General features: G+C 34.4%; 1 protein-coding gene across 1 annotated transcript in view; it reads left to right on the top strand.

Moving 5' to 3' along the window:
* The window catches only part of RhoGAPp190 (Rho GTPase-activating protein 190), a 218,402-nt gene extending 191,805 nt beyond the window's left edge, over positions 1-26,597 (top strand). The window contains 7 exon segments of the mRNA XM_067107727.1: positions 576-866; positions 13,600-13,757; positions 14,050-14,151; positions 14,905-15,130; positions 17,025-17,153; positions 20,119-20,224; positions 23,950-26,597. Of these exon segments, the coding sequence (XP_066963828.1) occupies positions 576-866; positions 13,600-13,757; positions 14,050-14,151; positions 14,905-15,130; positions 17,025-17,153; positions 20,119-20,224; positions 23,950-24,151 (1,214 nt within the window). The 3' untranslated portion in view covers positions 24,152-26,597.
* The last annotated feature ends 19 nt before the right edge of the window (positions 26,598-26,616 follow it).

Raw genomic sequence — 26,616 nt, 5'->3', positions numbered from 1 at the left:
CTAAAGTGCCCGTGTGATGTCTTGGGTTTATAATTTTTGTAAATTTACCCTCTCTATTATAAATTCTTTGTGCATGGAATAATACACTTGTGGTTTATGCATGGCATATAGACAACTTTTATGCATGATAACTTGTCATTGTGATGAACTTTTATTCTCAATTCCAGAAAATAATTTTGATCAATATTTTGTTTGTGGTTCAAGGATTTATTGTTTTACTCTTTTCATATGTATATATTTATGAGGATAGATAATGGAAATCACGGATGACTTGAGCATTCCTGCCAACTGCCACAAAAAAATCAGGTTATTTAATTTTAGAAAAGAATGTGTCAGTGTGACTTAGATCTGCAAACATGTTTGAAGTATTGAAGCAAGTGCACACTATATGGAATTCTGAAGTCATTTTACAAGAGTAGAAGCTTTTATACCATCGTTTTTAGTCTCAGAGGTATATGGTATGAATGGGGGAATGTGTAGTTAGATGATCACCCTTAGTGGCCTCCATATAATTGGGTGTAGTTCAGGGTGGGTGTGGTCGGGTGACTGAGGGCGCGCTGTTGTTGTTATTTCAGTGGTGAGCGGATCAGCTTCGGATGATTCCGACGCTACGGACAGAGAGGATCCGACTGCTGCACGCTCCAAATATAAACCTCAGAAACGCTCTTTTCAATTTAAAAAGAAGCCAGGAGGCAGGGAGGGCGTGGCAGTGCAACCACCTGTGGTGCCCCCCCTGCCCCCTACACATCCCCCGCCCCACCCCCCCACCTCTCACCCTCGCATGGGTCTGGCCGCCACCCCTCATCCCCTCTCGTACCCCATGGTTGCCCAGCTTCCCCCAGACACCGACTTATTCTCCCCCTCATGTAAGTCATGCTCAGTCGTGCCTGCCTCTGTTTTTTTTTTATTTGTTTAAATTTTTTGTTACATTGCACCTTTTCTAGTTTTTTTTATTTATTTTTTTTTTTGCTTTGTTAATTTGTAGGTAATTAGAGATGGCACTGGTTTTAGTTGTTGTACACTGCAGTTGCTTTAGAGACGTAAATGTTCCTTATTTTTATTTCCAATTGAATTTGCTACTTTTTTGTGAAGTATTTATTTTGCTTAATTTCATAATTGAGAACTAAAGACATAAAATTGCACAGATGATGTTAATCATGGCACAAACCGTTAACTCAAGGTTTTGCAGAAAATGAATGCCTGATGGTATTGAAGCTTTTTGTTTTAATCAGGGAGCTTGCTTCATGCTAGTGAGTTGGCACAGACTAAGTGATTAGATTATATGGTCATCTGCTATATTACGTTATGCATGTACAGTGTAATATAGCACTGTATGATTACATTATGAAGAGTAATGAATTAGGGTGAAGTAGGAAGAAACTAGAAGTAAGAAATATATTTCATTAAATGCAATGCAGTGTAGAAAATAAAAACATTACTTAAATCATTGAATACCTGTAGACCTTGTTGGAGAACCAGATTCCTCTCCTTTCATTAGCTGTGCATGAAAGAAATATGGTTTATTTGCCACAAACTTGATTCAGTTACAAAAACAAATCAGTAATTAGTTACCCATTTCATCTAGATGTATACTGCACAGTAAGCCTTATTCTTAATTGTGACAAACTTAAGGTATACTAGTTCAAGCACTTCTTGCTAGTTTGAGTGATAATATTCCTACAATCCTTTGTTGCCAAATTATTCATTAGTCTTTAGGGTGGAAAGTTTAGAGACACTAACATATTAGCTCTGTAATATATTTAGGAACTGAAACACTAGGTATTATAGTCTATATATTCTCAGTATCATGGTACAGTCAGTCCCCGGTTATTGGTGGGGTTCCGTTCCCTATAGCGTGATGATAATTGAAAATCGGCGATTAAAGCGCCGATCCTCGGTTATCGGCGCCGATAACGGGAGATTGGCACTGATAACCAGGAATCGGTGTTGAAAATTCGGTTATCGTCGTCGCTAGACAAGTGCCGTAAACCCGGATCGCCAATAACCAAGGCCGCCAATAGCTGGGGACTGCCTGTAATGTAGTATTGTAAGTTATTTAATTTTATTGTTCACCAGTATGCACTATGTAGATATGAGTGATTAATGATCTTTGCTTAGTTTCCATGAGAGTTCTTCATTTTCAAGAATATACTTTATTATTTTGATTAACTTCGGAAGGAATTTTCCATTAAATTTATCGTGGTTTCTTTTGTTGGGAGGTTTATAAATTTGTAAATATCATTAGATTGCCATTTTGAGTTTTTCATTGAATTTATTTATCAAGTTTCAGAAAGTTATTTAATATATGAGGTCATTGTACAGTAATTGGAAGGGAATTTATTGACACTTAGATCCTGGATATTAATTGTTTTGGACCTGATCAAATTGCCATTAGATGTGAAAGTATGGTAATCCAAGTATTTATTATGGGCAAAATACTCAAGATATAGCACTGTAGTTGAATAGTGCTTTAAAAATTGTTATATGTTGCTGTTACCCTTAATATAAACAGTGTAACCATATTACCAGTTCAGTCAGCCATCTGTTTAAAAAGCATTTTATGACACAAAAAAACTTCACATTAAGTTGGATTCTTTTATTATTGTTTATTTGGAATTTCAATACTAAATTGAGTTCCATTCTTCCTTGAAGTATCGAGACACACCAAAGGAGGTAGTATAATAGTGTATCCAAAGTTTAGCTCTTAAATGTTTGTATCTTTTTAAAGTAGAATATAGTACAATATTAGGAAACATCAGTTACAGAAATAGGAACAGATAGTATACCTCATTTACTCGTAGCACGAATGTTGTTGAAAATGTTTGTTACCAAGGAGAGAGAAAGGATTCTTGGTGTCGAATTTGAAGACATTCACTAGCTAGATGAGTAGTATGTATTTTTAACTGAGGTTTTTTCATTTAAATGTTAGGTGCCAAAGAGTATGTAGTCGTAGACTTCAGCTTAATTATGAATTTTTTTTTTATTTTAAACCTAGATTTTAGGTTAATTAGTAGTTGGTTTGATATATTAAATTTTTCTAGGTGAGTATGTTGTTTGAGTTAACAGAATTCTGATGATTCATCATCTTCCACTACCTTGTGCTCTCTTGTTCCCAGTTTTGAATCCTGTGCTTACTCCAAGCTTATGGTTTTTATTTTATAGTTCTTAAATTATTTTGTTGGGTTTTACAAAATTATGTATGTGACTCAGATTATTTACAAGTATCAGAACTGATGGTAGGTGATTTTAAAGGTTGGATAGTGCAAGATCTCCTATAAAAGTGTTTGTTATCCTTTGTAACTTTGTCTGTTAATTTTTCAGTTTTATGTGTACTGAATTCTTTAAGTCATATCTTAATGCATCAATGCATGAGTAGGTGTCCTTTTATGTAATAAAAAGGGATTTTGAGAAATATTTGATGGTGTAATTTGTGTTATTTTAATGAAATTAACATTAAAATTTTATGTAACACTACATTACCATTAGAATGCAGTGGTCTCAGAGAGTCTCAGTAGCTTGATTTGTCTTGTTTTGGAATGTCGGTACTGTATACAGCATGTGGCTAAGAAATTTTGTATTTTTGAAAGATTCACGGCATAATTTCAACTCAGTGTAGGATATTTGAGTCTCAGATCTCCAGACAACCTTAGTTTAGTACTTTGATTTCTAAAACAGTATTAAGCATAGTACTGTATAATACTGCTAAGTAGTTCATAGTATAAAATAAAGGACATTTTGGTCAAGATGTAAGGTTATCAGTAAAGAACCTGATATCTTATTATGCTTGAAGTAATGAGCAAAGTTTCCTCCCCGCAACATTATCATTGGAAATGGCTTAAAACAGCAATGTTGTGTGTGTTTAGATCTGGTGATTCATGCAGTGTTTTTCTGTTTTTCAATATACTGTACTGCATACCCGTTAAACATTTTTATCATACTAATTTACCTGCTAGAGGAGTCCAAAATTTTCACACAAAATCACTACATTAGGCTGAAGTCATAAAACAGAAGTGCTAGGAGTATATTGCTTATGTGAAAGTGCTCTTATAGAAAAGTAAAAGTAACATCCCATAAGTAGGTAAGATTTCAGTGACATATGTAATGAAATGAAAATGTATACCAGTGAATATAAATATCACAGCATTCACGTCATTAGTGTGACATTGGGATACAGTACTCAGTTATTTTCTAAAATATTGCTTAACATGGAGTCTGCATGTTATACCAACCTGTACATTACAGAGATTTTGACTAATACTGTATGTAAATAATTATTAGAGCCTGTGCATCAAATCCCAGTAAGATGGAATATAGTTCCTAACTCAAAGGAAGCTGCTTTAAGGCAAAAGTACCCCATATATGTTGACACTCTGTACTTTTACCTTTACATTAATAATTGCTGAGATCAGATAATCTCTTTTATTTATATTTAAGGCCAGACGAAGGAACCTTTAAAGAATCATGAAAACTAGTCAGATATATTGTTCTTAGATATAGATTTGGGACAGTATAAAATGTTGACCAACCAGAATGTGTGGACTGTGCATACCAAATAAAATCTGGTTCTCTGCAGTCACAGTTAGTATACATTTTTAGACAAAGCACTAGGTAGCGTACATATTCCACTAGGTAGCGCACATGTTCTGCTTATTTTATCCACCAGAGGGTGGATATGAAATGTAAGACCATGTGAACCATAAAAGTGTGAATCTGTTGCTTTTGCAGTTAGGGTTAAAGCAATCCAAATAAATGAGATGAAGAGTCATTTTTGAAAGTGTTAGGTAATTTTGAATGAATTACAAAGGTTAAAGCAATCCAAATAAATGAGATGAAGAGTCATTTTTGAAAGTGTTAGGTAATTTTGAATGAATTACGAATGAAAATGGCCATATATAGACCTTGAAATTTTGCCAACCAAGTGCACATAAGCAGGCATTATATATGACTTACATTCCTGTCTAAGTTATATATGTGTGTGTAGCCCAGTGACTAGTAGTACAGGAAACCCACATATTTGTGGGGGATGCCTGCCACGCCCCCCCCCCCACGAATAGCTAAAAACTGCGAATACTTAGAACCCATCTAAAAACACTTAGAACTGCCTATTTTGATTGTTCAGACAAACAAAAACAAAAAATGCTTATACAGGTATTATCCTACTTATGAGGGGGTTAGGTTCCAAAAATAAATCATCGTTTGTTGGAAAAAACGTATCTCGATTATAGCCTAGCTTACACTAGTGTATCCAGTGCCATGTACACATATATGGTAGTCTAGCCTACAACATGAATATACACTATACATACACGGTATAATAATTGTTAATGTTGGCTAATTTTGGAGGTTCATGGAGAGTACAAAGAGAAATTGAATAACAAACAAGAAATACTTACCTTACACTTTATGGTATATCGTATACATGTACGGTAGCCTAGCCTACATTATACTGTATGCTATATTCACATATCGTATTATATAAACATCAACATAACGAATATGCATCTTTTCCATGGATCTTTTAAAATGTTATGCCTTAATTCACTGTATCCAGTAATATTGTATATATTCTTATATTGCTTTTGTATTATAAATTGGGAGCACAGTGATCAATGTTTTGGTTTGGAAATCGATTACGCGGTTAGTTTATTTAGTCGTATTTAACTCAGTTCAGAGCACTTTCCTTGATTCTAGTTAGCGTAAATGAATCTGTAGATACTTTATTTATATGGGGCAAGGTTATTTTTCATTATACGAAGTGTTTTTAAGTTGAAATATTACTTGAATACGTCTCATTGTGAAATTAATTTAGCTATTTTTTTTTGTTAATATATGATGTTGGCCGTTTGGGGGCGTTTGTTTTGTGTAAAAAGAAATCAAGATTCCGTTCGGTATTTTCACTTGATTTCAAATATGAGCTTTACGTATTTATCGTTTATCGACATAAAAATAGCATTAATGTGTTCTTTGATGCCCAGTAGTTTTGATTAAAATACTTTCTCTCCCATTTTAATTACGGTCGAGTTTCATCCATGTTGCCAATGCATGATAATTTATAGTCGTTAGCAGCTTGAACAATGTTTTCTCAGCTTCAACTACAACTTGCAGCTGAAATTTAGCAGTATATTTCCTTGCCGATCTTTTATCCATAGCGAATAAAGGTATAATGTAAAAATATATCAGTCCTATTCTGCTTAATGTCATTTGTACTATAACTACGGTAATTGTTTATTACTGTACGATGGTTAGAATACAAGCAAAACGGCTGTTGTTATCCGATTCGATGATAAATAAAACAACAGTTTCTCATTCGGTTGTTTATGGCTGTACACATTTACGCAAGCGTATAACTTTACTAACAATACTTTTATCATTCTCTTTTACTTTTTTAACTAGAAGATGGGATAAAGAGATGGAGGAAAAGAAGTTGGACTATTGTAATTTGGTGTCTCTTGCTGCTTGATTGTATGCTGCTGCCTGCGCCCGCGCAAAATTCAAAAATATTATTTTCTACATATTGTCATATCGGCATTAATTGCTTACCCCATTGCAAAATTGACTTATCATAAGGCAAATTATTGTAACTCGAGCACTACCTGAGTATTTTAATAGTTTTATCACAAAAAGTGCATTTAGTCATGAAAATGAGATGAAAATACAGTAATTAGTGAATATTTCTTAGTGAAAAATACCTTGAATAGGCGTATGTTCCATAGAGAAATCCACGAATAGGTGAGTCTGTGAATCGTGAGACCGCGAATATGGGGGGTTTTACTGTAGTGTGATTGTTGTATTGTAAATTGATCATTTTAATGTAGATTTCATGAAATTATTTTTGTAATTATGAATGGTGATTTTCATAGATGCAGTTTATGACCATGGAATTTGACCATTTTAACAGTTATCACCTTTTAGTACAGGCAGTTGCCGCTTACTGGCGGCATCGGTTAACGGTGCTCTGACATTACGGTGCTTAGCTAGCGACGTCGTTAACCGGATTTTTGGCAGCAGTAAGTCATTTTCGGCGCTTGTAAGCGGTTTATTGGCGTCGGTAAGCAGTATAACAGCGCTGTTAGCAGTTTATCAGCGATTTTCAGTTAGCAGCGCTAGGCCTTGAACGGAATCCCCGCCATTAACCAGGGACTGCCTGCTATGCAGTATGATGCATTGCAGTATTTAATGCTGTAGGATGATTCATTATTTAATAGCTTTTACAGGTGAAAGAAGTATTTAATTAATATTATTCTTGCAGCAGGCTACATTCTTATGTTATCTAATATCCATGATACAGCTCATAGATGAAATGAATACTTCTGTTGTCAGAGAAAATATTGCTGTGCAGTTTTTATTGTGCTTTAGGTAATGTCACTCACATTATTGGAAATGATAGCTAATTAATGAAGCACTTGAATCAATATACTTTACATTTCAGTAAGTTACATATCCAGATTTTTTTTTATAAAGAATTTGATTTGCATTTACACCTACCCCTTCTGGTTGGCTTTAAAATGCAGACCAGCCAGAAAATGTGGGCTAGGATTGTCTAAATGCATAGTGCTTTGTTTGAACAGGTACAATAACTGCATTGTGAAATATTCAGATTTTCCATAGTCCACACTTTATGGCTGGCCTGCATGAACATGTTTCATATCAAATCAGTCCATTGGAATTATAGCAGTCGTAATTTTCTTGTCATTCTTTTAAGATATATGAATACTGATCTGATAAAATACGACTCTTTGCCCAAGTTTAACGAAAAGAAACAGGCAACTGAGGTGAATAGAAGTATTATTGTACTCAACAGGTGCTTTGTGTTTTCTCTCAAGTTCCTAAAATCTTGATTTATTGCCTTTAGTAATTACAAAACTTATAAAATAATTTGAGTTACAATCCATCTAAGAAAATACTTGTGATCCCATATATCCGTGAATGTTCTTTTCCCCCTGAAATTCTTGCAAAGCAAGAGAAAATATTTCTTCTTAGTCATTGCTGCTTAGATTTTTCATTCTTTTGAAGTTTTGAAATATTTTGTTCATTAGTATACAGTATTGTATTTCAAAATCCAAATTTTATTTTCTTCTAGTTTTTAGCTTTGATTTATGTTTTTTATGACATGCTTTATATTTGCTATGTGATTTCATTTTGGTATTGTAGCACGCTAAAATAGTTCTGGTATGGAAGTAGAGAAAAATTGAATATTAAATAGAAAATTTACTGCTTTCTGAAGTAATCAGTATGATAATTGAACAATTTTTATATACTAAAATGAACAAGTTAGAATTAAAAATTGTTTCATAGCAGTTTTATTAATCATATATTGTTTTATTTCCATGAATGAGGAAATTCTTAGTCACACTTACTCTTAATTGGTCAAGATAGAGAGGCCATTACTGGCCTCCCCAGTCCTTTGTACAGTATAGTAATGCCTTCATTACTCTCACTCTCTGTGTGACTGTCCTCAAGTCAGCTTTATTACTCTTCCCAGGAACATTATTACAGTTTCAAGTTGTTTATGCAGAGCCTTCATGATTGCTCCATCACACACCCGTCTCTCTACTTCCCAATGTTTTGCATGCACATTGCACTGGAATTCCTGAAAATTAACTACTTATCTTTTATCCATCCTCCCACCTAAGTGCCTATTCAAGTATTTTATAATTCATGGGCTGTTACAAAAAAAAAAAAAACATATTTTTATTGCACAGAACATGTTCTTTGTTTAAATCCATAAATTATAGCAAGTGCTTTCCACCTTTCCTCACAGTGAGTTTCGATCTTTCGTTGCAAAGAACGTGAGAATAATGGGGTGTCATGCACAGGACTAGCTGTACGAAAGTAGATGTGAATTGACTATTTCCTTATCAAAAGAAATAAGGCAAATCTTTTTAGTAGGTTTATACAAAATACCTTGTATAGTAAAAACATTTGTTTTATTACAGTGCAATGATTTCTGAGATTGTTACTTAAACATGCATATGTAGTTTTATCCTCTGGTGTCATTCTAGTTTAGACATTCTTGGCATTTTTGTTGGAATGCATGTATTCTTTATCTGTATTCATAATGTATAATGTTTGTGTTTCATCTTGAGATATTTTGGTATTGTGTCTCTTGGTGTGCTTTCATGTCCATACCGTGTATGATTTTCTTATTATCGGTTTTGTTTTGTTGTTACAAGAATAAAAGTATGGCGATTGTATTAAGAATAAAAGTATGGTAATATGTTGTATGATGATAGATATCATGTGGCTTGATGAAGTTTCAGTATAACTACTTTATCTTTTTTTCATTATGTGGTTTTAGTAAAACAGTTTTGGGACATTGAAAAAGTTTTTATGATTGCATATAGTTGAATAAATATTTTCTTTGTTTGAGACATGTAATCCTTGCACAATCAAGAGCAAGGCATATTTAGTCTTCCAATGTATAGAATTCTCATTTGCGTGGCATTTATGACATACTGTACTGCAGTTGTTTTGGTGTATGCATGGACGGAATAATCTGCTGACCTGTCTATGAATGCAAGAAGTTTCAACTTTTTATGTGGGGCATGAATGTACACTGCTTATCTTATGAGTTTTTATTTGTTAAAAAGAATTGGGAGTTGTGCTTTCGCTGTAATAGCATGCATTATTTTATGTTGTTGGGAAAATTATGTGAATAATCAGTTTAGTCAGTATTTTTACTTTTTTACAGAGATATAAATTTTATTGAAATTTATGGAATGTCGAAAATCTCAGTGTATTCTGTCAAGAATTTGGACATTGCATGTTATTCCTGATGTTTTGTGTTTACATGCTGTTGAAAATGTGTCTTATTTAATGGTATGGATGAATGGATAGACAGTCTAATGCCTTAATGTAGCCCAGGTAGGGGGGGGAGAATATAAAAAAAAAGGGACAAGGAAAAGCTCTTGTATATACTGTAAATAAGAAATGGAACCTTATTTAAAGAAACAAAGATTATACAGTAAAGAGGAAGTAGGAGGAGGAAGAAAACTAGAGCTTAACAGTATGTAGATGAAGAAAATTAGTGAAGTCTGTAATTTTATACTTGCCAGTTTCATAGGGGGAATGTGGGAGGTAGTAGCCTGATTGGTGTCATAAAGTTCCCTGAAGAGACATTACCTGTAGACCGAATAAACTTGGCTTGAAAAGGAAGGAAAATAAGAGTGAAGAGAAGATATCTATTGGCAAGGGAAGGGCAGGGTCATTGATTAAACAAATTGCCTTTGATTCAGTCATGTTGAGAAGGGAAACAAAATACATTGTACTGTAAAAATCTGGATGCTGTTCCAGGTTGAGAGTTAAGATCAACATGTAGCTTTATTTGACTATTAGTTATACTGTATACTGTACAACGATGTGGGCTGTGTGCTTGACAAGTCAAAAATTGTATAATATGGAATTGAATAATATTTTCCATGTGCATTTAATAAGTCTCAGTGGAGAGGGAAAAATAATTACTGTAATGACATCTTGGCAGCACTGAACTTGATAAGTCATTGTATCTCCTTGCGTATATGCTGCCAAGGTCAGACCCAGTAAGAATGAGTGCAAACTACACAAATTTAGGAAGTAAAGTGTGAAGACATAAGGGAAGTTAAATCATGAAAAAAATTTGTAAATGACTAGATTTACCGAAGAAAATCATTGGTAAAGAGAAGGAAAGCTGTACATTATGAGCAACAGAAAACAGAAGCAGCAGATGTGCTTTATTATTAAAACGGGCAAAAGCACAACTTGAGTAAAAAACTCAAAACAGTTTGACAAAGAGGAACAAATAACACATTTTGCTAGCAAACCTCATGGCAGACTGTCAGATGCCCTAGAAATATCACAGTACACAAAAAACTCACATGAAGGTCCCACGAAGATATTTTTCACCATTAGATTAAGCTGGCCAAGGTCTCGCATGAGTTCTTGCTTGTACAAGCAACTCGGACTAAACATTGGAAAGATAAGAAACTGATGGATATTGCCTTGTGGAAGACATACTTGTAATCCAAAATGAACTTGAGGACATTGCAATTTAGAAAAACTTTGGAATATTAAAGTAATATTATGGGGTAAAGAAATAGTGCTTTAGTTGGAAGGATTGGATAAGTTTCATACCTTTCTTTAGGGTAAACTGAACCAGAGCACATTCCCAAGGGGAAAGGTAGTGCATGATTAATCAGTTAGGAAAAATATGGCAAACACACTGACCAATTTGTCTAGAGATTGAGAGTTATGCTATAATACAACCTGGACCTAATGCTTTGTTGGTTTTCATCGATGCAAAACTGTTAGGGACCTGATGAGCAGGTGTTGAGATAATACACCTGTAAAGGATTATAGAAAGGGAATGCCTAGGCAGTACTAAGAGAAAAACAGACTTAGAAATTAGTGCCAAAGAAAATTTAGGCTTTTCATTGGGAGAACATGTTAGAGAAGGAAGTTAGCTTGATAGAAATTGTTAAGAACTTGGCAAAGGATATAAAACATCAAGAGCATGTTAAAATCTGGATGTTGAGGTAACAGCTTTAACTGGAAAGCTTTCCTTCAAAGCAAAGAAATACATTTATTTTAGCCATGAAAGGGTCATAAACAATACCAGGAAGAGGAGCTATGGGTGACTCATATGCTTCTTCGCTCAGATGGTTGAATAGCAGGAATAGTCAAAGTAATGGAAGCAATGGAATTTTGAGAGAAGAGGGTGCAGTTGCTGTGATCACCAGCGTTGTAACCTCATCCCAAGTTTGATACTGGAACTCTGAAAGGATTGCAGGGAGGGAGTCAGGAGGAGACAGACAGAGGTTGAAATCACATAAATGAGAGATTAATTTAGAGGACACAAGAAGGGAAAATATATTGCTGATGTAGTTTGAAGGGTTAAGGGTAAAGAAAAGATTGAGAATATTGGATGCATGATGTTGAGGCTCAGTATTGAGAAAGCAAGAAGCTTGCATCCATATTTGTGAAAAGGAGTCACTGTATGGTATAAGTTAGTGTCCCACATAGAGAGCCAGCTGGGATAGAATTGCCAGATGTATTGTTAGATACAAGGAAGTTGAAAAAATACAATCCATAAATTCAAGTGAACAGTAACATGTCCAAAATGGGATGAAGTTGTCTGGAGATTCTTCATATCCCATCTTGTATATTATCTTTGATGTTATTTGAGAACTAAGATCCTGTCATATTCACTTTGGCTACTTTATTTGTATGGTCACTTTCTTTTGGACCTTACACATGATATTGTAATATTTTATCTTTTTTTTTTTCCTTGATAATTTTTTATCTGTTAGGATATTGAATAAAATTTCATAAAAACTTTTTATAGCTTATGTATGCCAGATATTTTTTTTTGTTCACAAGGTATATTGTATCTCCTTTGGTTTTGTTCTACTTTTGAATTGCACAGCATGTAATTTGCCCCACCAACAGCAACTTGATTTTGGTTAATGTAGTGCTTGAATTTGTGACCATAAGAAAGTTGTGACCTTTTTTAGTTGGCACAAATAAGCAGTTCAACAAGCTTTTTATTTTTCTTTTACCTATTGCTCATGTAGTACACAGTGATTCTGGAAATACTTGAAACATTATGCCATTTTATAAGGAGGCATAAACTGAAGTATGAAAGCTGGGATTGTAAATGTGGTAGTAGTTGACAGAATGTTTTTGTACAGGTTTCAGAATTTATGTACATATTTTACAATATCGGTTACTAGTTTGTGGGTTAAAATCATTATCCTTGTTTATGACTCTGTTACTTGTTGCGTTAAATTATTAGTGGAGTGTCTGTATCCTCTACTGTAATGTTCTGTGAAATGTTCAAGTCAGAAAGTGTAAAGGTTTATTACAAAATAATTATGAAATAATAAAGAATTTAGGAATCTCTTTGCTAAGTATAGATTGCAAAAATCTCCTGTATTTTTGTTTTGAATATGTAGATTTTGTGGGCTGCATGGTACTTTGTTGGTAATTAATATTGCGCTTTTAACAGCTAATTAGTGTTTCAGTAAAACCATGAGAGTTCCTGGATGATGTTTCATTATTCTTTATTGCAGGTAGCTGCACATGAACTAACCAAGTATTCTAACTCTCATGCCATAATTTATTTCCTCAGTTCCATTTTCTTTCTGTAGGCTTTCTAATGATATGAGTAAATAAGTACAGTAAACTAAATTACAATTCTAAAGTTATGATTTAATGGGGCTCTTGCTGCTGTACTAAGCAATATCTTATCTACAGATTTCAAGTATTATACATTTTGCATTGAAGGTAGATGTATATTTGATTTTGCATGTTGTGTTTATATTAATAAATTGTTTGATAAAGTGCTTAATATTTAGTTCAAGTTGAATGCATTGTGTATGAGTTATCCATCTCCATGTACTTTATTTGGTAATTTTTGCATTGGAAGTATTTGGTCTTCAGTGTAGTTGTATTTTTTGGTTTGGAATTCTATTAAGTAGTGAAGTCTGATTGGCACCAATGAATGTAGCATTCTGATACTAAAGATTGTGTGATACCAGAAGGTTATGAGTCAGAATAGTGACGGATTTACTAATGCTTAAGTATTGTGAGTAGGTACTAATAATTAAGCTTCCCTCTGCACAGTTGCCCCAGGCAGCAAACACGAGGGTGACCACATGTATCGAGTAATACCTGAAGATGACTCAAGTCTTGAAGTATCATCACCTCGTGACCAGCAGTCACCAATTCTTATACCTGGTGCCCCTACCCGCAAAGACACAGATAAAACCGCTCGTAGAAAGGTGTGTATCTGTAGGGATTGCATCCTTAAAGTATTTGAGTCAGTTTCCTAAGATCTGCTTGCAGTTTTTAGGATTGGATGACCTTTTTTTTTTTTTTTTTTTTAGATAGCCTCTAAAAAGTAGTTTGCAACATCTGTTTTATCAGGAAGAGGTAATGATAAATTTCAGTTTCAGTTTTTGTTTTTGTGAGTAAAATAATACTGTACTGTAGATACTTGTATGTCAGATTTTGTGCTGAAATGAAATGTTCAAATAGTATTATAAGTATTTGACATGTTCAATCCATATGCAGCAAGAAAAGCAGAGGTCTCGAGAGGAAGCACGTCAACGTGAAGAAGAAAGGAAAAGAGCAAAAGATGAAGAAAAGTTGAAAAAAGCAGCTGAGAAGGAAAAGGTAATGTTGCATGATATAATTTACCATATGAATTATTCTGTATTATTGGATATCCATGAAATAACAAAGTTTGAAATTATTTTTTAATGAAATTAATTTTTTTTTATGAGTCCTGTCTGAAATCTGTTGTGTTCATGTGAAAGGAGATTTTGAGCATTGCAAGCCGTATTTTGATGCAATAAAGCATTTTGCTTTGTGTCATAGATGTAACATTTATGACGGGGTCTTTGCCCTGCTATTTCCATATAGACTTTTTCTTGACAAACTTCCTAGTCCCTTCACAACACTTGTCCAAAACCATCTCAGTCTTCAATAGGTGCTTAAAGCATAAAATTAAGTAAGTCATATTTTATATGCTAATCTGTACTTTATTTGTAAAATCAACCATAACAAATTCATAACTGTGGGTAGATATCAGAAAATATTACAGTAATTCTTATCCAGTAAAACAGGTATATAACTATTGTTTGCATTTGTTTTAATAAGTTTATTCAAGTTAGGTTATGAGTAGTTGTTTAGAGTGATAGAAACTATAATTTCTTGTTTAGAATGGTAGAAACTATAATTTCTTAGGTTGCATAAAAATGCAGTTTTTTCAGTCAAATTGTGATTTTTCAAATTACTTAGTGTCATTTTTTGTGTTTACAGTTCACTGTATAAAGGCTAAAATCAGTGGAAAGCATCATGGTTGATTTTTTACTTCTCTGATTAATGGTATAATTTTGTAATGCTTTTTTTTTTTTTTTTACTCAGGAAAGAGAGAAAAAGAAGGCAGCTAAGGGTTCCCAAAAGGGTTCCCAGAAGGGCCCACCTGCTCCCACTCTAGAGGACTTTGTCCAGAGTCCAGAACAACCTGTACCACTGTTCCTGGAAAAATGTGTGGTATTTATTGAAATGGAAGGCCTTGATTCTGAGGGTATATATAGAGTTCCTGGCAATAAGGTGCATGTAGAGCAGCTTACTACTAAATTTAAGGAAGGTAAGTATTGGACCTTTTACTAGCCTTTGTATTTTCCGTTGAGTTTCCCTCTTTGGCTTTATTACTTTATTGTCGTTCTGTTATTTTTTCACTGGGTTACACTTTTCCAGGCATTTTCTCGATCAACACATAGATGTCATGGATTCTGTTTGAGAATCACAGTTTTAGATGTCAGTTCATTGACTTCTGTCTGAACTATTTTAAAAAAATATTGCATGAAATACAGTTAATGAATATACTGTAGGAGCATCAGAGATGTAATAGTCTACTTGATGAGAAGACATAAGAAAAATAATGTTGCATCAATGATTATTGGTACTTTTTTTATAATTTTGTATTTCCTGTGATTTCCATCACATTTTCCCCAAAAAGCTCTGGGTATAGGTAAGATGAAACCACTACAGTGTAACCACCTTTTTATCTGCACTAAAGGGCCCAGGAAGGGAGAGGACAGCAGCAATTTAGGAAATACCAGTGTACCCCAAAACCAAGTATATAATCCACAGAAGTAGGAACAAGACAGTAAATTATGTATAAAAGTGTAATTTACTATATATTTGCATTAGCAGTGCAAAATATCTTTAATATAGTTAAAATTACTGTATAGCTTCAGTGAAATACAGGAAAAGAGAGAATGTTAGCTAACAGATGTTGGCTTTGGTACAGTTGCTGATTTAAGGAGCTTAACTTGTTTTGCACAATGTATTGACAGTCCAAGTTTCCATGTAACACATCACTAGAATAACAATGTAAAATATTGATGATAGAATTAAAGTAACAGTATAGAAGTAGAGTTGTGTATGAGACAAAGAGAAAGTAATCCTCTTTAGACTACTGTAGTCAGATAGCCAAACATTTGTATGATTGCCTAAAATCATTTATAAAAGTATGTCAGTTCTGGTAACTGGTGCATTTTAACATTTTAGTGATGAGCTTTTTATATACCCATCGGTATGAATAACAATATACTGTATTTGTGATAGGCTTAAAATGACTGTCAATAAGCATACATTTTGGGGGGGGAGGGGGAGAAAGGGAAGAGAAAATTTTTAGGCCAGTCATAATGACTTTTTTATGTGTTGAGGTCATTTATGACTGCCTCGGTTCAAGGGCCTATGTTGTGTTTTATGCTGCAGTGATGCATTTTTTGTATGACATGCCCAGTAAATAACAATAATGTAAATTTTTATAGGGGTAGACTCCCTAACAAGTCTGAAAATACATGCTTTAGTGTTCCATCACCTTCATAGTAATGATTGAATTCAGGTGGGTAAGAAGCTTGTAAATAACGTTAAGGAGAAGGACTTTGAAGATTAGGAAAATGAGGAGGAAGTTTCTAGAATATGCTCCCCAGAATTGAGGAGTGACTTATATTTCAATTTCTACAAATATGGTAGGTAGTGTTTTTCATATTAAAAAAAAAAGGCACAGGAACTATTAGTACCTTTGCTGTTAGCAGTTTCTGGAAGTAGGCTGCTAAGAGTGTTTGTTGATTATCTCAGTCACGGCAAATGAAGTGAACTTTCGCATGTGTAGATGCTAAAGGACGGATTTTATGAATAATAGCTATTATTTTCCATCCAGTATTTTTGCCTGTATGTGATAGAAGTTAATTATTTTCAGCTAAGTATTATATAAGGGCATTTGCAGATGAAATTATATAAGGGCATTTGCAGATGAAATTGCAGTATGCTTTTCCTCTGTACTTACTAGTAAAATTAGTAGAGCATAGCTAAGGGTACTGTAGCCATTATTATTTGTAAAGATTTTAAATATTTTGTAACTGTATTTTATGACAGTTTGGTTATTTATGTTTACAGGTTTTAAGGTGAAGTGCTGTGAATTTCATTGATGCTACTGTCACTTATAGACTATTTTATTTTTTTATTTTCAGATAATACTGTAAACTTTGCAGAGCTAGATATTCCTGTAAATGCTGCAGCTACAGCTCTTAAAGATTACTTGAAACAGTTACCTCCGCTCTTGCCGCAAAACCAGTTACTAGACCTAACAACCATAGCCAGTGAGTAAATTTGGCATTTTAGTTTATTTTCCCAGTCTTAGTAAATTTATGTTTTGTGATAGGGTATATTTTAAAATCCTAGTATGTATTTTATGGTATAATTTATATTTACAAAGACTCCAGAGATAACATTGTCATGTTGAAAATTCAGCTGTGTGTTAAGTGTGACTTGCATTTCTTTTATTTTGAGAGCTGTTAATCAGCTCAGTGGTCTGGTTAAACTAAGGTATATATACTTACTTACTTTTGATGTCAGAAACTTTAAATGTGTATGTAGACATAGCAGTTGTTTGAATCACAGGGTGAAATTTACAATCTGTCTGTAGCATATAGTTTTCCTCTTTACTATAGAACCTTGTATCAGAATGGAATGATTGTGAAAAAATTAAGATAATTTTTTATTAACACTTAAAACAAATGATGTTACTGGTTTAGAGTAATTTTATAGCAGAAGTTATGAGAATAATTAACATTCTTTTGTATTAACTAATTTTTTATTTTCATTTTCTTAGCCAAACAGGCTTAAGAAACATACCATATGGAATGTTGAGTTCTATGTAGCAGTGTCATAGCATTAAGGAATAACAATTAATCATTTACTCTCACATAAATACTAACCTACTTTAATTATGCCATAAAAGGCCAGTAGACATGCAAAATGTAGATCATCCCAGAATTTAGTTGCTGACAGGTTACTGGGGTTGGTTATCAACTTTTAGATAAGATACAAAGGATGGTTAAAGCCCTCTCTCTCTTTTAGGTTATCTGTTTCTTCTGTTTTACTTTATTTTTATGTGAATAGTAAATAATTTCTTTATTATTTTCAATTGTATTTTCAAGTACCCTGAAATTCACACATCAAGAACCCACATCATAAAGTCCAGAAACACTGTAGTTGTTTCAGACATAGATGACTTAACCACATCAGTCTGCAGTATTCCTTGCAATCAGTTTGGACACCTTTCCTTATTTGAAGTATGAACATCATTAAATAGACCTGTGGCATGGTTCTTACTGTTTTGGTTAGCTGTCCTGGGTATGCAGTAGAGGCCTGACTACGGTTTGATTGTTAGCCTCCCACTGTGGTGCACAGGACCATCTACTTTTGGTTTGATTGGGTATGATCTGTCCACATCCAGAGTATAGGTTGGTTTAATTCCTAGCAAGGCAGGTCATTGATTTGTTCCTGGACAGGCAAGAGCCCTAGGTTACAAGGGAGAAACATAGGAGGCAAAGCTGGAGTGGGGAAATTTAGGTCATGCTCCTCCATCCACCTTCTCTTCGTCCTCAAGTTCATCATCTTCATCCTTTTCGTTATTCTCACCTTCTTCCAACTCTTCCCAATCCCTGGATTGTGGGAGAAGTAGGGAGAGTTCTCAGAAGTCTTATTTGTGTGAGGAATGACTTAACACATATGCCACTCTTTCTAGAAAAGGGGCAGCAAAGATCACTCCTGTTTGTAAGAACTCTCCTCTGGACAAACTATGCTGGTTATGAATGTGCATGTGACCAGTGGCCTGTCCAGGCCTCTTACCTTTCTCTTTATCATCCTGTCTGTGTCTGCATCAGGAGATACAGATTCCTTGAGTCCTTTCCTAGAATTTTTTTTTTTAAAAACAAAGTAAACTCAGGCACAGGGGCCTGTCAGCCTGTGCATCATTGATGCCAGTCTGTATAGGAGATTGCAGGAGTCGTGCTTCCCCTGCTTGCATGCAGGACAGCTAAGCTGATGTTTAGGGAATTGGTAACAGATTGTGTTTGCAGCATTTGCATTCCAATGCTCTTTCTGCTGCTTAAAGCTCTACTCAACATCGAGACAATATCTCCCACGTAATAAGTAATTGCATTTTTCCTGCAATTACAAACCTCCATACCAAATGTCCCACTGCTAACCAGCCCTTCATTAGTTCTTGTAACATATAGGAAAGGGGTACATGATTCTCTCTCTCTCTCTCTCTCTCTCTCTCTCTCTCTCTCTCTCTCTCTCTCTCTCACACACACACACACACACACACACACACACACACACACACACACTCTCTTTTGTAACTACCTTAATAAATTTCAATGAACACAAAAACTTTCACTGAAGGAAACTCCCCCTTTTATGAGACAGTTTGTTATATCTACAAAAAATGTGGCTGGCTTTACAAAAAAGTTACAGATTTGGTTGAACATACTAGTATCAAAAGAAATCTGGGTACATTACACTGTGGCTGCTTGATGTTGATTGACACAGTGCTCAACAATATATGATGATGCTTATAAGTTGTGCAAAAAGTGTTTTTTGCATCACCTAGCATGTAACCCTGCTGAGCAACACTGCAAACTAAGTATTTTTCAAAAACTAGGTGGTTGCTGAAGATTTGTTTTGTAAATATCTGAATATGACCACTGTGACAACAAATCCTGTTAAATACATGTCATAAAAGGAAAAAAATTGAATGGTTGATACTGGTAGTTTCATTCCTTATGGTTAAAGAGTTGAGTTTTTTGTTTTTTTAAGCACCAGTGTCCATTTTTTAATTAATGTTGAAAAGATTTCTTGGAAGGCTTATCCATATTTGCAGTTGAAATTTGCAGTTGAAGCAAAATCTATGTTGTATTGCCAAATTTCAGTTTGTTCCATTCATTGACTTATTCTGTATATATGCAATTTAGTTTTAATGGTAGAGTAATCCCAAGGACAATGTGAATATTAAACCGGGAGATTTTCATGTATGTGCCTCTTGTTAGTAGTGTTTCAGATTCATGGAAAATGTAATTAAGGTAATGAAAGTTACTACAATAATTAGTAAGCATTCTTCAATGTATTTTTAGGGAAAATAATTTATATATGATGAAAAGTTTATTATAGAAGATTGGTCAGTAATTCTAAATGTTCTTGGTGCAATTATGGTAGATTGCCTAATATAGGTGGTGAAAATAATACTGGCCTTTGATTTGATATATATTTTTTTTACAGGCATTGGAGATCGAAGTTTAAGGCTGCTGAGATTAAAAGAAATGCTAACTGGCCTTCCGCGTGTAAATTTTGAAGTTTTAAAATTTATCTTTCAGCATTTTGTAAGGTAAGTTTAGAGGAATTTGTGAAGTTAAGATAAATCACTTGAGTTCCAGACATTGATATGTGCGTGCATTAGCAATACACACATTTGTTTATACTGTCCTTAAATGCAGGCTCTGGCTTTTATCAGACCATCTTGAGTTAAAAATTGCTTGTGTTCATTATCTTTGTTTGAAAGACATGAACATTTCACAATGTCAAAAAAAAATACAGCTTGAATTTTAATTTTTATTTCACCTAAATCATCTCATTAACAATGAGAATTCATATATATGTACCAACCATGACCAATAGCCAGTCTAACACACATGTGAATACCTTGGAGGAGCTGATTGAAGAGGCCCATGCAAGAAACATTGTACCAGGATAAATGGTACTTAAGTAAATGAGGACTCTGCTTATGTAAAAGACAACTGAGCCAAAGCGTGACATCTGGATAATATTAACTGCCTATCCTTCTGTAATAAAACAGTACCAGCTGAAATAGTCAGATACTTGGGCATGGCCATTGTAATAAATGATTATGCAGAATAAAGCTGAAGAATTTTCTTTCAAAGTTATGATCGCATAAATCACATACAATCGTCTGATTCTTTGTCAGAATATATGTGACGTGTGCTGTCATCTGTGTATCCCAGTATGCATAGAGAATTGTAAAACATAACTACCCAACCATAAAACATAACTACCCAACCACTTCACCTCCTGCTCTCAACCAATTCACCCATGGCTATGCAAAACTTATCGCATGGAAGTTTAACCCCCCATTGAAAACTCTCGAGGGCAACAGGGGTGGTGATGGCTCATCCCATAGCTCAAACGAATGCCATTGAACACCATGTTGGTAGTATTCACGCAAGAAGAATTAGAAAAAAGCACAGCAACTAACACAGACAACTCAGTAACCACGGACATAGACCGCTGCTCATTTTTATCATCCCAAGAGGGTGATAAAAATTCATACTTTAATAGAGGATGCTAAACATCAGTTCTCACCATCCATTCAATGAGGCCATTACAAACACTACACCTTCCAATATAACATCCTCACTAATTCCCCTATCCTCACCTCCTTCCTTTGAATCACATGAGGCTTCTCACCCCTACCTCATATGCCTATTCCTTTGAATCACATTAGGTTTCTCAACCCTATCTCATATGCCAAGTCCTTTTGAATCACAGGAGACTTCTCACCCCTACTTCATATGCCATTTTGCAGCTTGCTGTTCTCAGTAATAATAATACTAATTAGAATAATAAGTATAACGATTATAATACATGTAGGTTCCCAGAGAGGTGAGATTGCTATTTTGAAGCATAAGGGCAAAAGCTGTGGAAATTCCCTAGATATCATGGCTCCACGTAGACACAACAATGGTAAAAATTGTTACGTACCACCCAACATATTACTGCAAAAATTCCACTTAAGTACCTATGGTGGAATAACAAAAGCCAATATCCATATAGAGTGCTAAACAATTCTATCCCTCATACAGTCCAATTTCCCACACCTATCCAACCCCTCCACCATATTCCACTGTATTTCCTCTTCTTCTTCCTCCCCCTCCAACTGTTTCCCTCCTCTTTCCTCGCCATAACACCCATCCCTCGTCTCCTTTAAGTGCCTTGGAAGAGAAGAGCAACAGGAACATCAGCAACAACACATCCACAGTAGCCTCAACCTCCCCACACCAACAGTAAACCCATCACATTAGGCTAACTTAGTTTAAGAAAAAAAAAGCCCTAGTCTAATATTCACAGATAACCATAACCTCCCAAGCAACATCTCGAGGTAACCTTCGGCCCTCTCTTGTACCATGTAATACATAACACTGCTTATAATGTTCAGCTGAAAGACAGGGCAGCAGAGATTATACAAAATAACTTGGAAGTTCATCTGTGCACACCGACATCAAACAGTGAACAGGGGAAAATTGGCCCACCAAAAGTATGTGGATTTGTTATATGCCCATCAGAGTATTATTCATCTTTATATTTGGCCTTAGACCAAAGATGTACGGTATTATAGTCAGTCAACCAAATAGCCGTAATTAGAGTCCTAGAATTGGCCAGTGAAATTGACATTTTATCTAAAATTCACCAAGAACTTGACAGACTTGGTCGTTCATACTAAACAACAAGCTCAAAGAAAACCAAGAGGTGGACCTGTTAGAACTTGAATACAGAATTTCCTCTTAAATTGAAAGCTTCAAGTATCAGCTACTGGACCATTATCCAAACCAATTAAAGTCTTAACAGGTGTCCTGCTAGGAACTGTTCTCAGTATTGTATATTATAATAATTAGCAATATTGATATCAACCTGCAAAGCTAATTATTAACTTTGTTTGCCAACAATTTTTGTGTCTTAGTCTTTTATTTGCGAACAATTTTTGTGTCTTAATCTTATCAGACTTGCATGAAAGCTGTGAACAATTTCAAATGAATCAGACAGTATAACCTATCCATGGGCACATAAAACATAGTCATGTACAAAAGGGACAAATGCGAGCACGTACACTCTGAGAAGATATCAAGAAGTTTTAATCATTGTCTTTACCATGAGGAAATGCCATTACAATTAAAACACAAGTAAAAATGTGAGAATCATCATTTACGAAAAGCAGATAGTTACTGGTCTTTGCATACTTTACCTTATCTGTAGTGAGTTGAAAATTAGTTGAACCTGTTCAGTCATTCTTGAAAATCCTCCAAGTTTTAACCATACAAGATGTAGTAATAACTCTTTCATCAGGTTTTTTATGCTTTCTGTTTCATCTTTTCCTGTGGTTTCTGTTATTCAGTTTTTTTTTTGTGTATTTACACACACACACACACACACACACACACACACACACACACACACACACACACACACACACACACACACACACTCCCTTATGCAAACAATTTTAAGTATCAAAATTATATTAGCAAAAAATTACTGGGAAATTTAATTTAGCACACAGGATTACTTGGAATTTCTTGTCCAGTAGCGTTCTCCCAAAGACTCAGTATTAATTAAATCGTATATTCAGCTTCCTTTCGTTTTAAAAACACAAGCCCGTGGAAAGGGTACTAGTAGTCAAGCCCCATCTTTTGATCTGTCATTTTCTTGTTGGAAGTTTGTTCATTTACTCATATTACTATATAATTGTACAAATTTTACTCATATCCACTACATCTTTAATTTCATACTTTTGAATACTCTAATAAGAGTACTCCTGCACACGTACACACTTCACATATCAAGGTCTTTGGAAACGAAAGAATTATAATAATTGCTACTTTCATATAGAACAGTACAGAGCCCATTAAATCAGAACATTTTTTTAAGAAAATGTCCATGCAAAGAAAAACAAATGACGAACAGAACTTGAAATTTGGATTCAGTTCTTTCAAAAGTATGTTGAAATCTTCAAGAAAGTTTACAGTGATGTTGGTTAAACTAATCTTCTTGGTAATTAGAAAACACTGATAGTAGTGTAAGTCTTAAAATGGAGAAAATGATTCGCTAGTATGTAATTACAAATATACTTATTGTTAAAAATAGAATCTGTATAGAGAGCTTTTGAGAATGATTCTCCTTTACAGTTGAAAAGGAGATCATAGAAATTCTTGAAAGCTTTGTAAAATTCTAATTTTAAAAATAGATATATTTGTACATTTATATAAGTGGATTTTCTCCATCCATGATAAACTACAACTGAGACATTTTTTTCCTTTGCAGGGTTGCAGAAAACTGCAAGTTAAATTCAATGGACAGCAAGAATCTCGCCATTTGTTGGTGGCCTACACTACTTCATACGTTACAGTTCTCTGATATTAGTGAATTTGAATCGCAACGTCCTCACATCGAAGACATTATACAGACTATGATAGATCAGTTTCCCTTCCTGTTCCAAGGAAAAGAGGATTATGTCATGGTCTGATATTAAGCAGTGTTTTCCTGGTAAACATAACTCAGTTTGTTTATGCTTAGCTGTGTTTTGTTAGCTCAGGTCAGAATGCAACTTTTAATAAACAAAGGAGCTTATGTTTAACATGAAAACTTGAGCCCTTCCTTTCCCCAACAGTATCACCCAGAGCTGCATAACCAACCATTCCTGTGAGCTAGGAATGAGCAGGTTGTTTTCGTCTGCCTGTAAAAGCCAACATCTGGATGCCAATGTTAATTGTTCCTGTTAATAACAGTGAAAGAACTTCTGGCTACAACTGAGGATACTATTCTTGAGAAATATCAAGAAGTGCTTTAAGGTTGTGGCTTTTAAGTAGTGTAATTGGTGCCCTCAAGTGTACTGGTGTGTGCTGTTTACAATTAAATGAACCTCTACCAAAGAAATTAACTCACCAAATAGTGATGGTATGGGCTAAGGGTCAATTTGTTGTATCAGCAATATTGACACCTTTATAGTTTATAACTTTCAATCAATTTTTATTAGCCATTTTTTACTGTCATACTGGCATAAGCTATTGGTACTAATTTTGTGATTTAACGGCTGATTACAGTACATTAGTTGATGAAACGTGAAGCAGTATTCTAGCAGACAGTTTTGAAATTAAAAGTAGTCAACAGAAATGGTTTGATATTTTAACTTGCAGAATTGCAGTTACATTCGGTAAAGAAGCAAGTTTGAAATAGTGTTTGAAATGTCTGTCTATCTACAGGGATCTGAAAGTATTGTCCAGACGTAAGTTTCCTTTTCTTGCTTGATTAACTTATAAAACCGGTTGTTATTTAGGCTCTCATGGATTTAAAAATTTATTCCAAATAGGTTATTTTTTATTTCCATTTATTGCTTTTGGAACAAAAATACCCTGCCAAAAGTCACTTTTGCTTAACTGGGACAAAATTCCAAGTATTGTACCTGGTTAGTATCAAACATTCCCACTCGTGTAATGAGTCCCATGTGCCATAAATTCATACGACAGTACTTTAAAGGCAGGTGTTTCTTTTTTGTTTTTGTTTTTTAATCCACAGTCCACGGGCTTCAATGTCCTTTAGAACCACTAATAATCTTCCCTTCTATCATCTTCATCTTTTGTCATTGGGGACTCCTTTATAGTTCTTCATCTGTATCCAAGGTGTTATAAAAAGTCCAGGTGTAGTAAAGAAATGTAGTTTATTCAGATAATGAAAAGCAGATAACTTTTCTGTAAAAGCTTTTAAAATGTTTTAATAGATGTTTCAGTGAGAGACCACCAAGAAGTTGGATGGCAGTACCAGTCATTCTTGTTAAATCATTAATCCGCTGTGACAGGAACTCGCAACATATCACATAGGGAATTTGGCCGTGTGAAGCATTCCATTATGCGCCAGTTACTGCTTCTCACTTACATCCATCATTAGAAAGTCATATATCCTGCCATATTATAGCAGCAATTTTGAGGTAAATTATTTTATGACCTCAACTTGCAAGACATCGAGTTTTCGGTGTAGTATTTTATTGTAACAGAATCAGTATTTTGATTCTCTAGTTAACTGGCTGGTCATTTTAAATACAATAAAAATTTTTGAAATTGAATTTTTTATATATCTGTTGTCTTAGATTTTAAGTCCTAAGCATTAGCTATAGGTTTGTTTACATAGTTTTTATTTCTTGACTATATATTGATAACTGACCAAATAAAAGTTGACAAAAATGACTACATGAAGTATGAATGGTAGTGCCATAGTAGACAGATGGCAAGGAGAGCAACAGTGCCAGTGCCACTGTCAAACATTGTCTCATAACCTAGTTGCTCCCTGTATTTCATTCGATTTATTTGCCTTGTTTAGTGTAAGCCATGTGGCTACCAAGTGGTACTATGTGTAAATTTAGAGCTATTGTGTGTCATCAAGCTTCGAGTGGGTTTAGGAGCAAGCCAGGATATTTTATTTAAAGAAATGAAATATTAACAGCTAATGTATTGGACTAAGAACTTCCTTCCAGGCAGACTTGGTAGCAAATGTGAGTGAATATTCTGCATAATATTAATTGCCTTGTACATTATTTTGAATGAATGGGTACTTTTTCTTAGACAAAATTAATTTCCCCATTAACATTTTCATTCATAAATATATTTGTAAATGTATACACTTGAGTTATGTGTTTTTCATTGTCTGTGATTTATAGTAACATACTTGAGTTTATACAGTTTTTTATTACTAAAAAGCTTCATGCTAGTCAATAAACCTTACCCACTCGATAGCATCTTGTAAATTAGTGTATTGCACTAAAGTTAAGATTTTATTGTATAAAGTCACAGACTTGTACAGCATATGAGGAGTGAGAGAATCCATGTACAGCGGACATGAAAAACGTTAATTGTATACTAGGTAAATGCAAGCAGTATTTGAACTAGTATACTAAAAATGAATAAAAGGAATTTACAGTTTTTTTATAGTTTCTTGAAC

This window comes from Macrobrachium rosenbergii, chromosome 8 (assembly GCF_040412425.1).
Source record: "Macrobrachium rosenbergii isolate ZJJX-2024 chromosome 8, ASM4041242v1, whole genome shotgun sequence".
In the NCBI taxonomy this organism is placed as follows: Eukaryota; Metazoa; Arthropoda; class Malacostraca; order Decapoda; family Palaemonidae; genus Macrobrachium; species Macrobrachium rosenbergii.
This window is presented reverse-complemented; position numbering and strand designations above follow the sequence as displayed.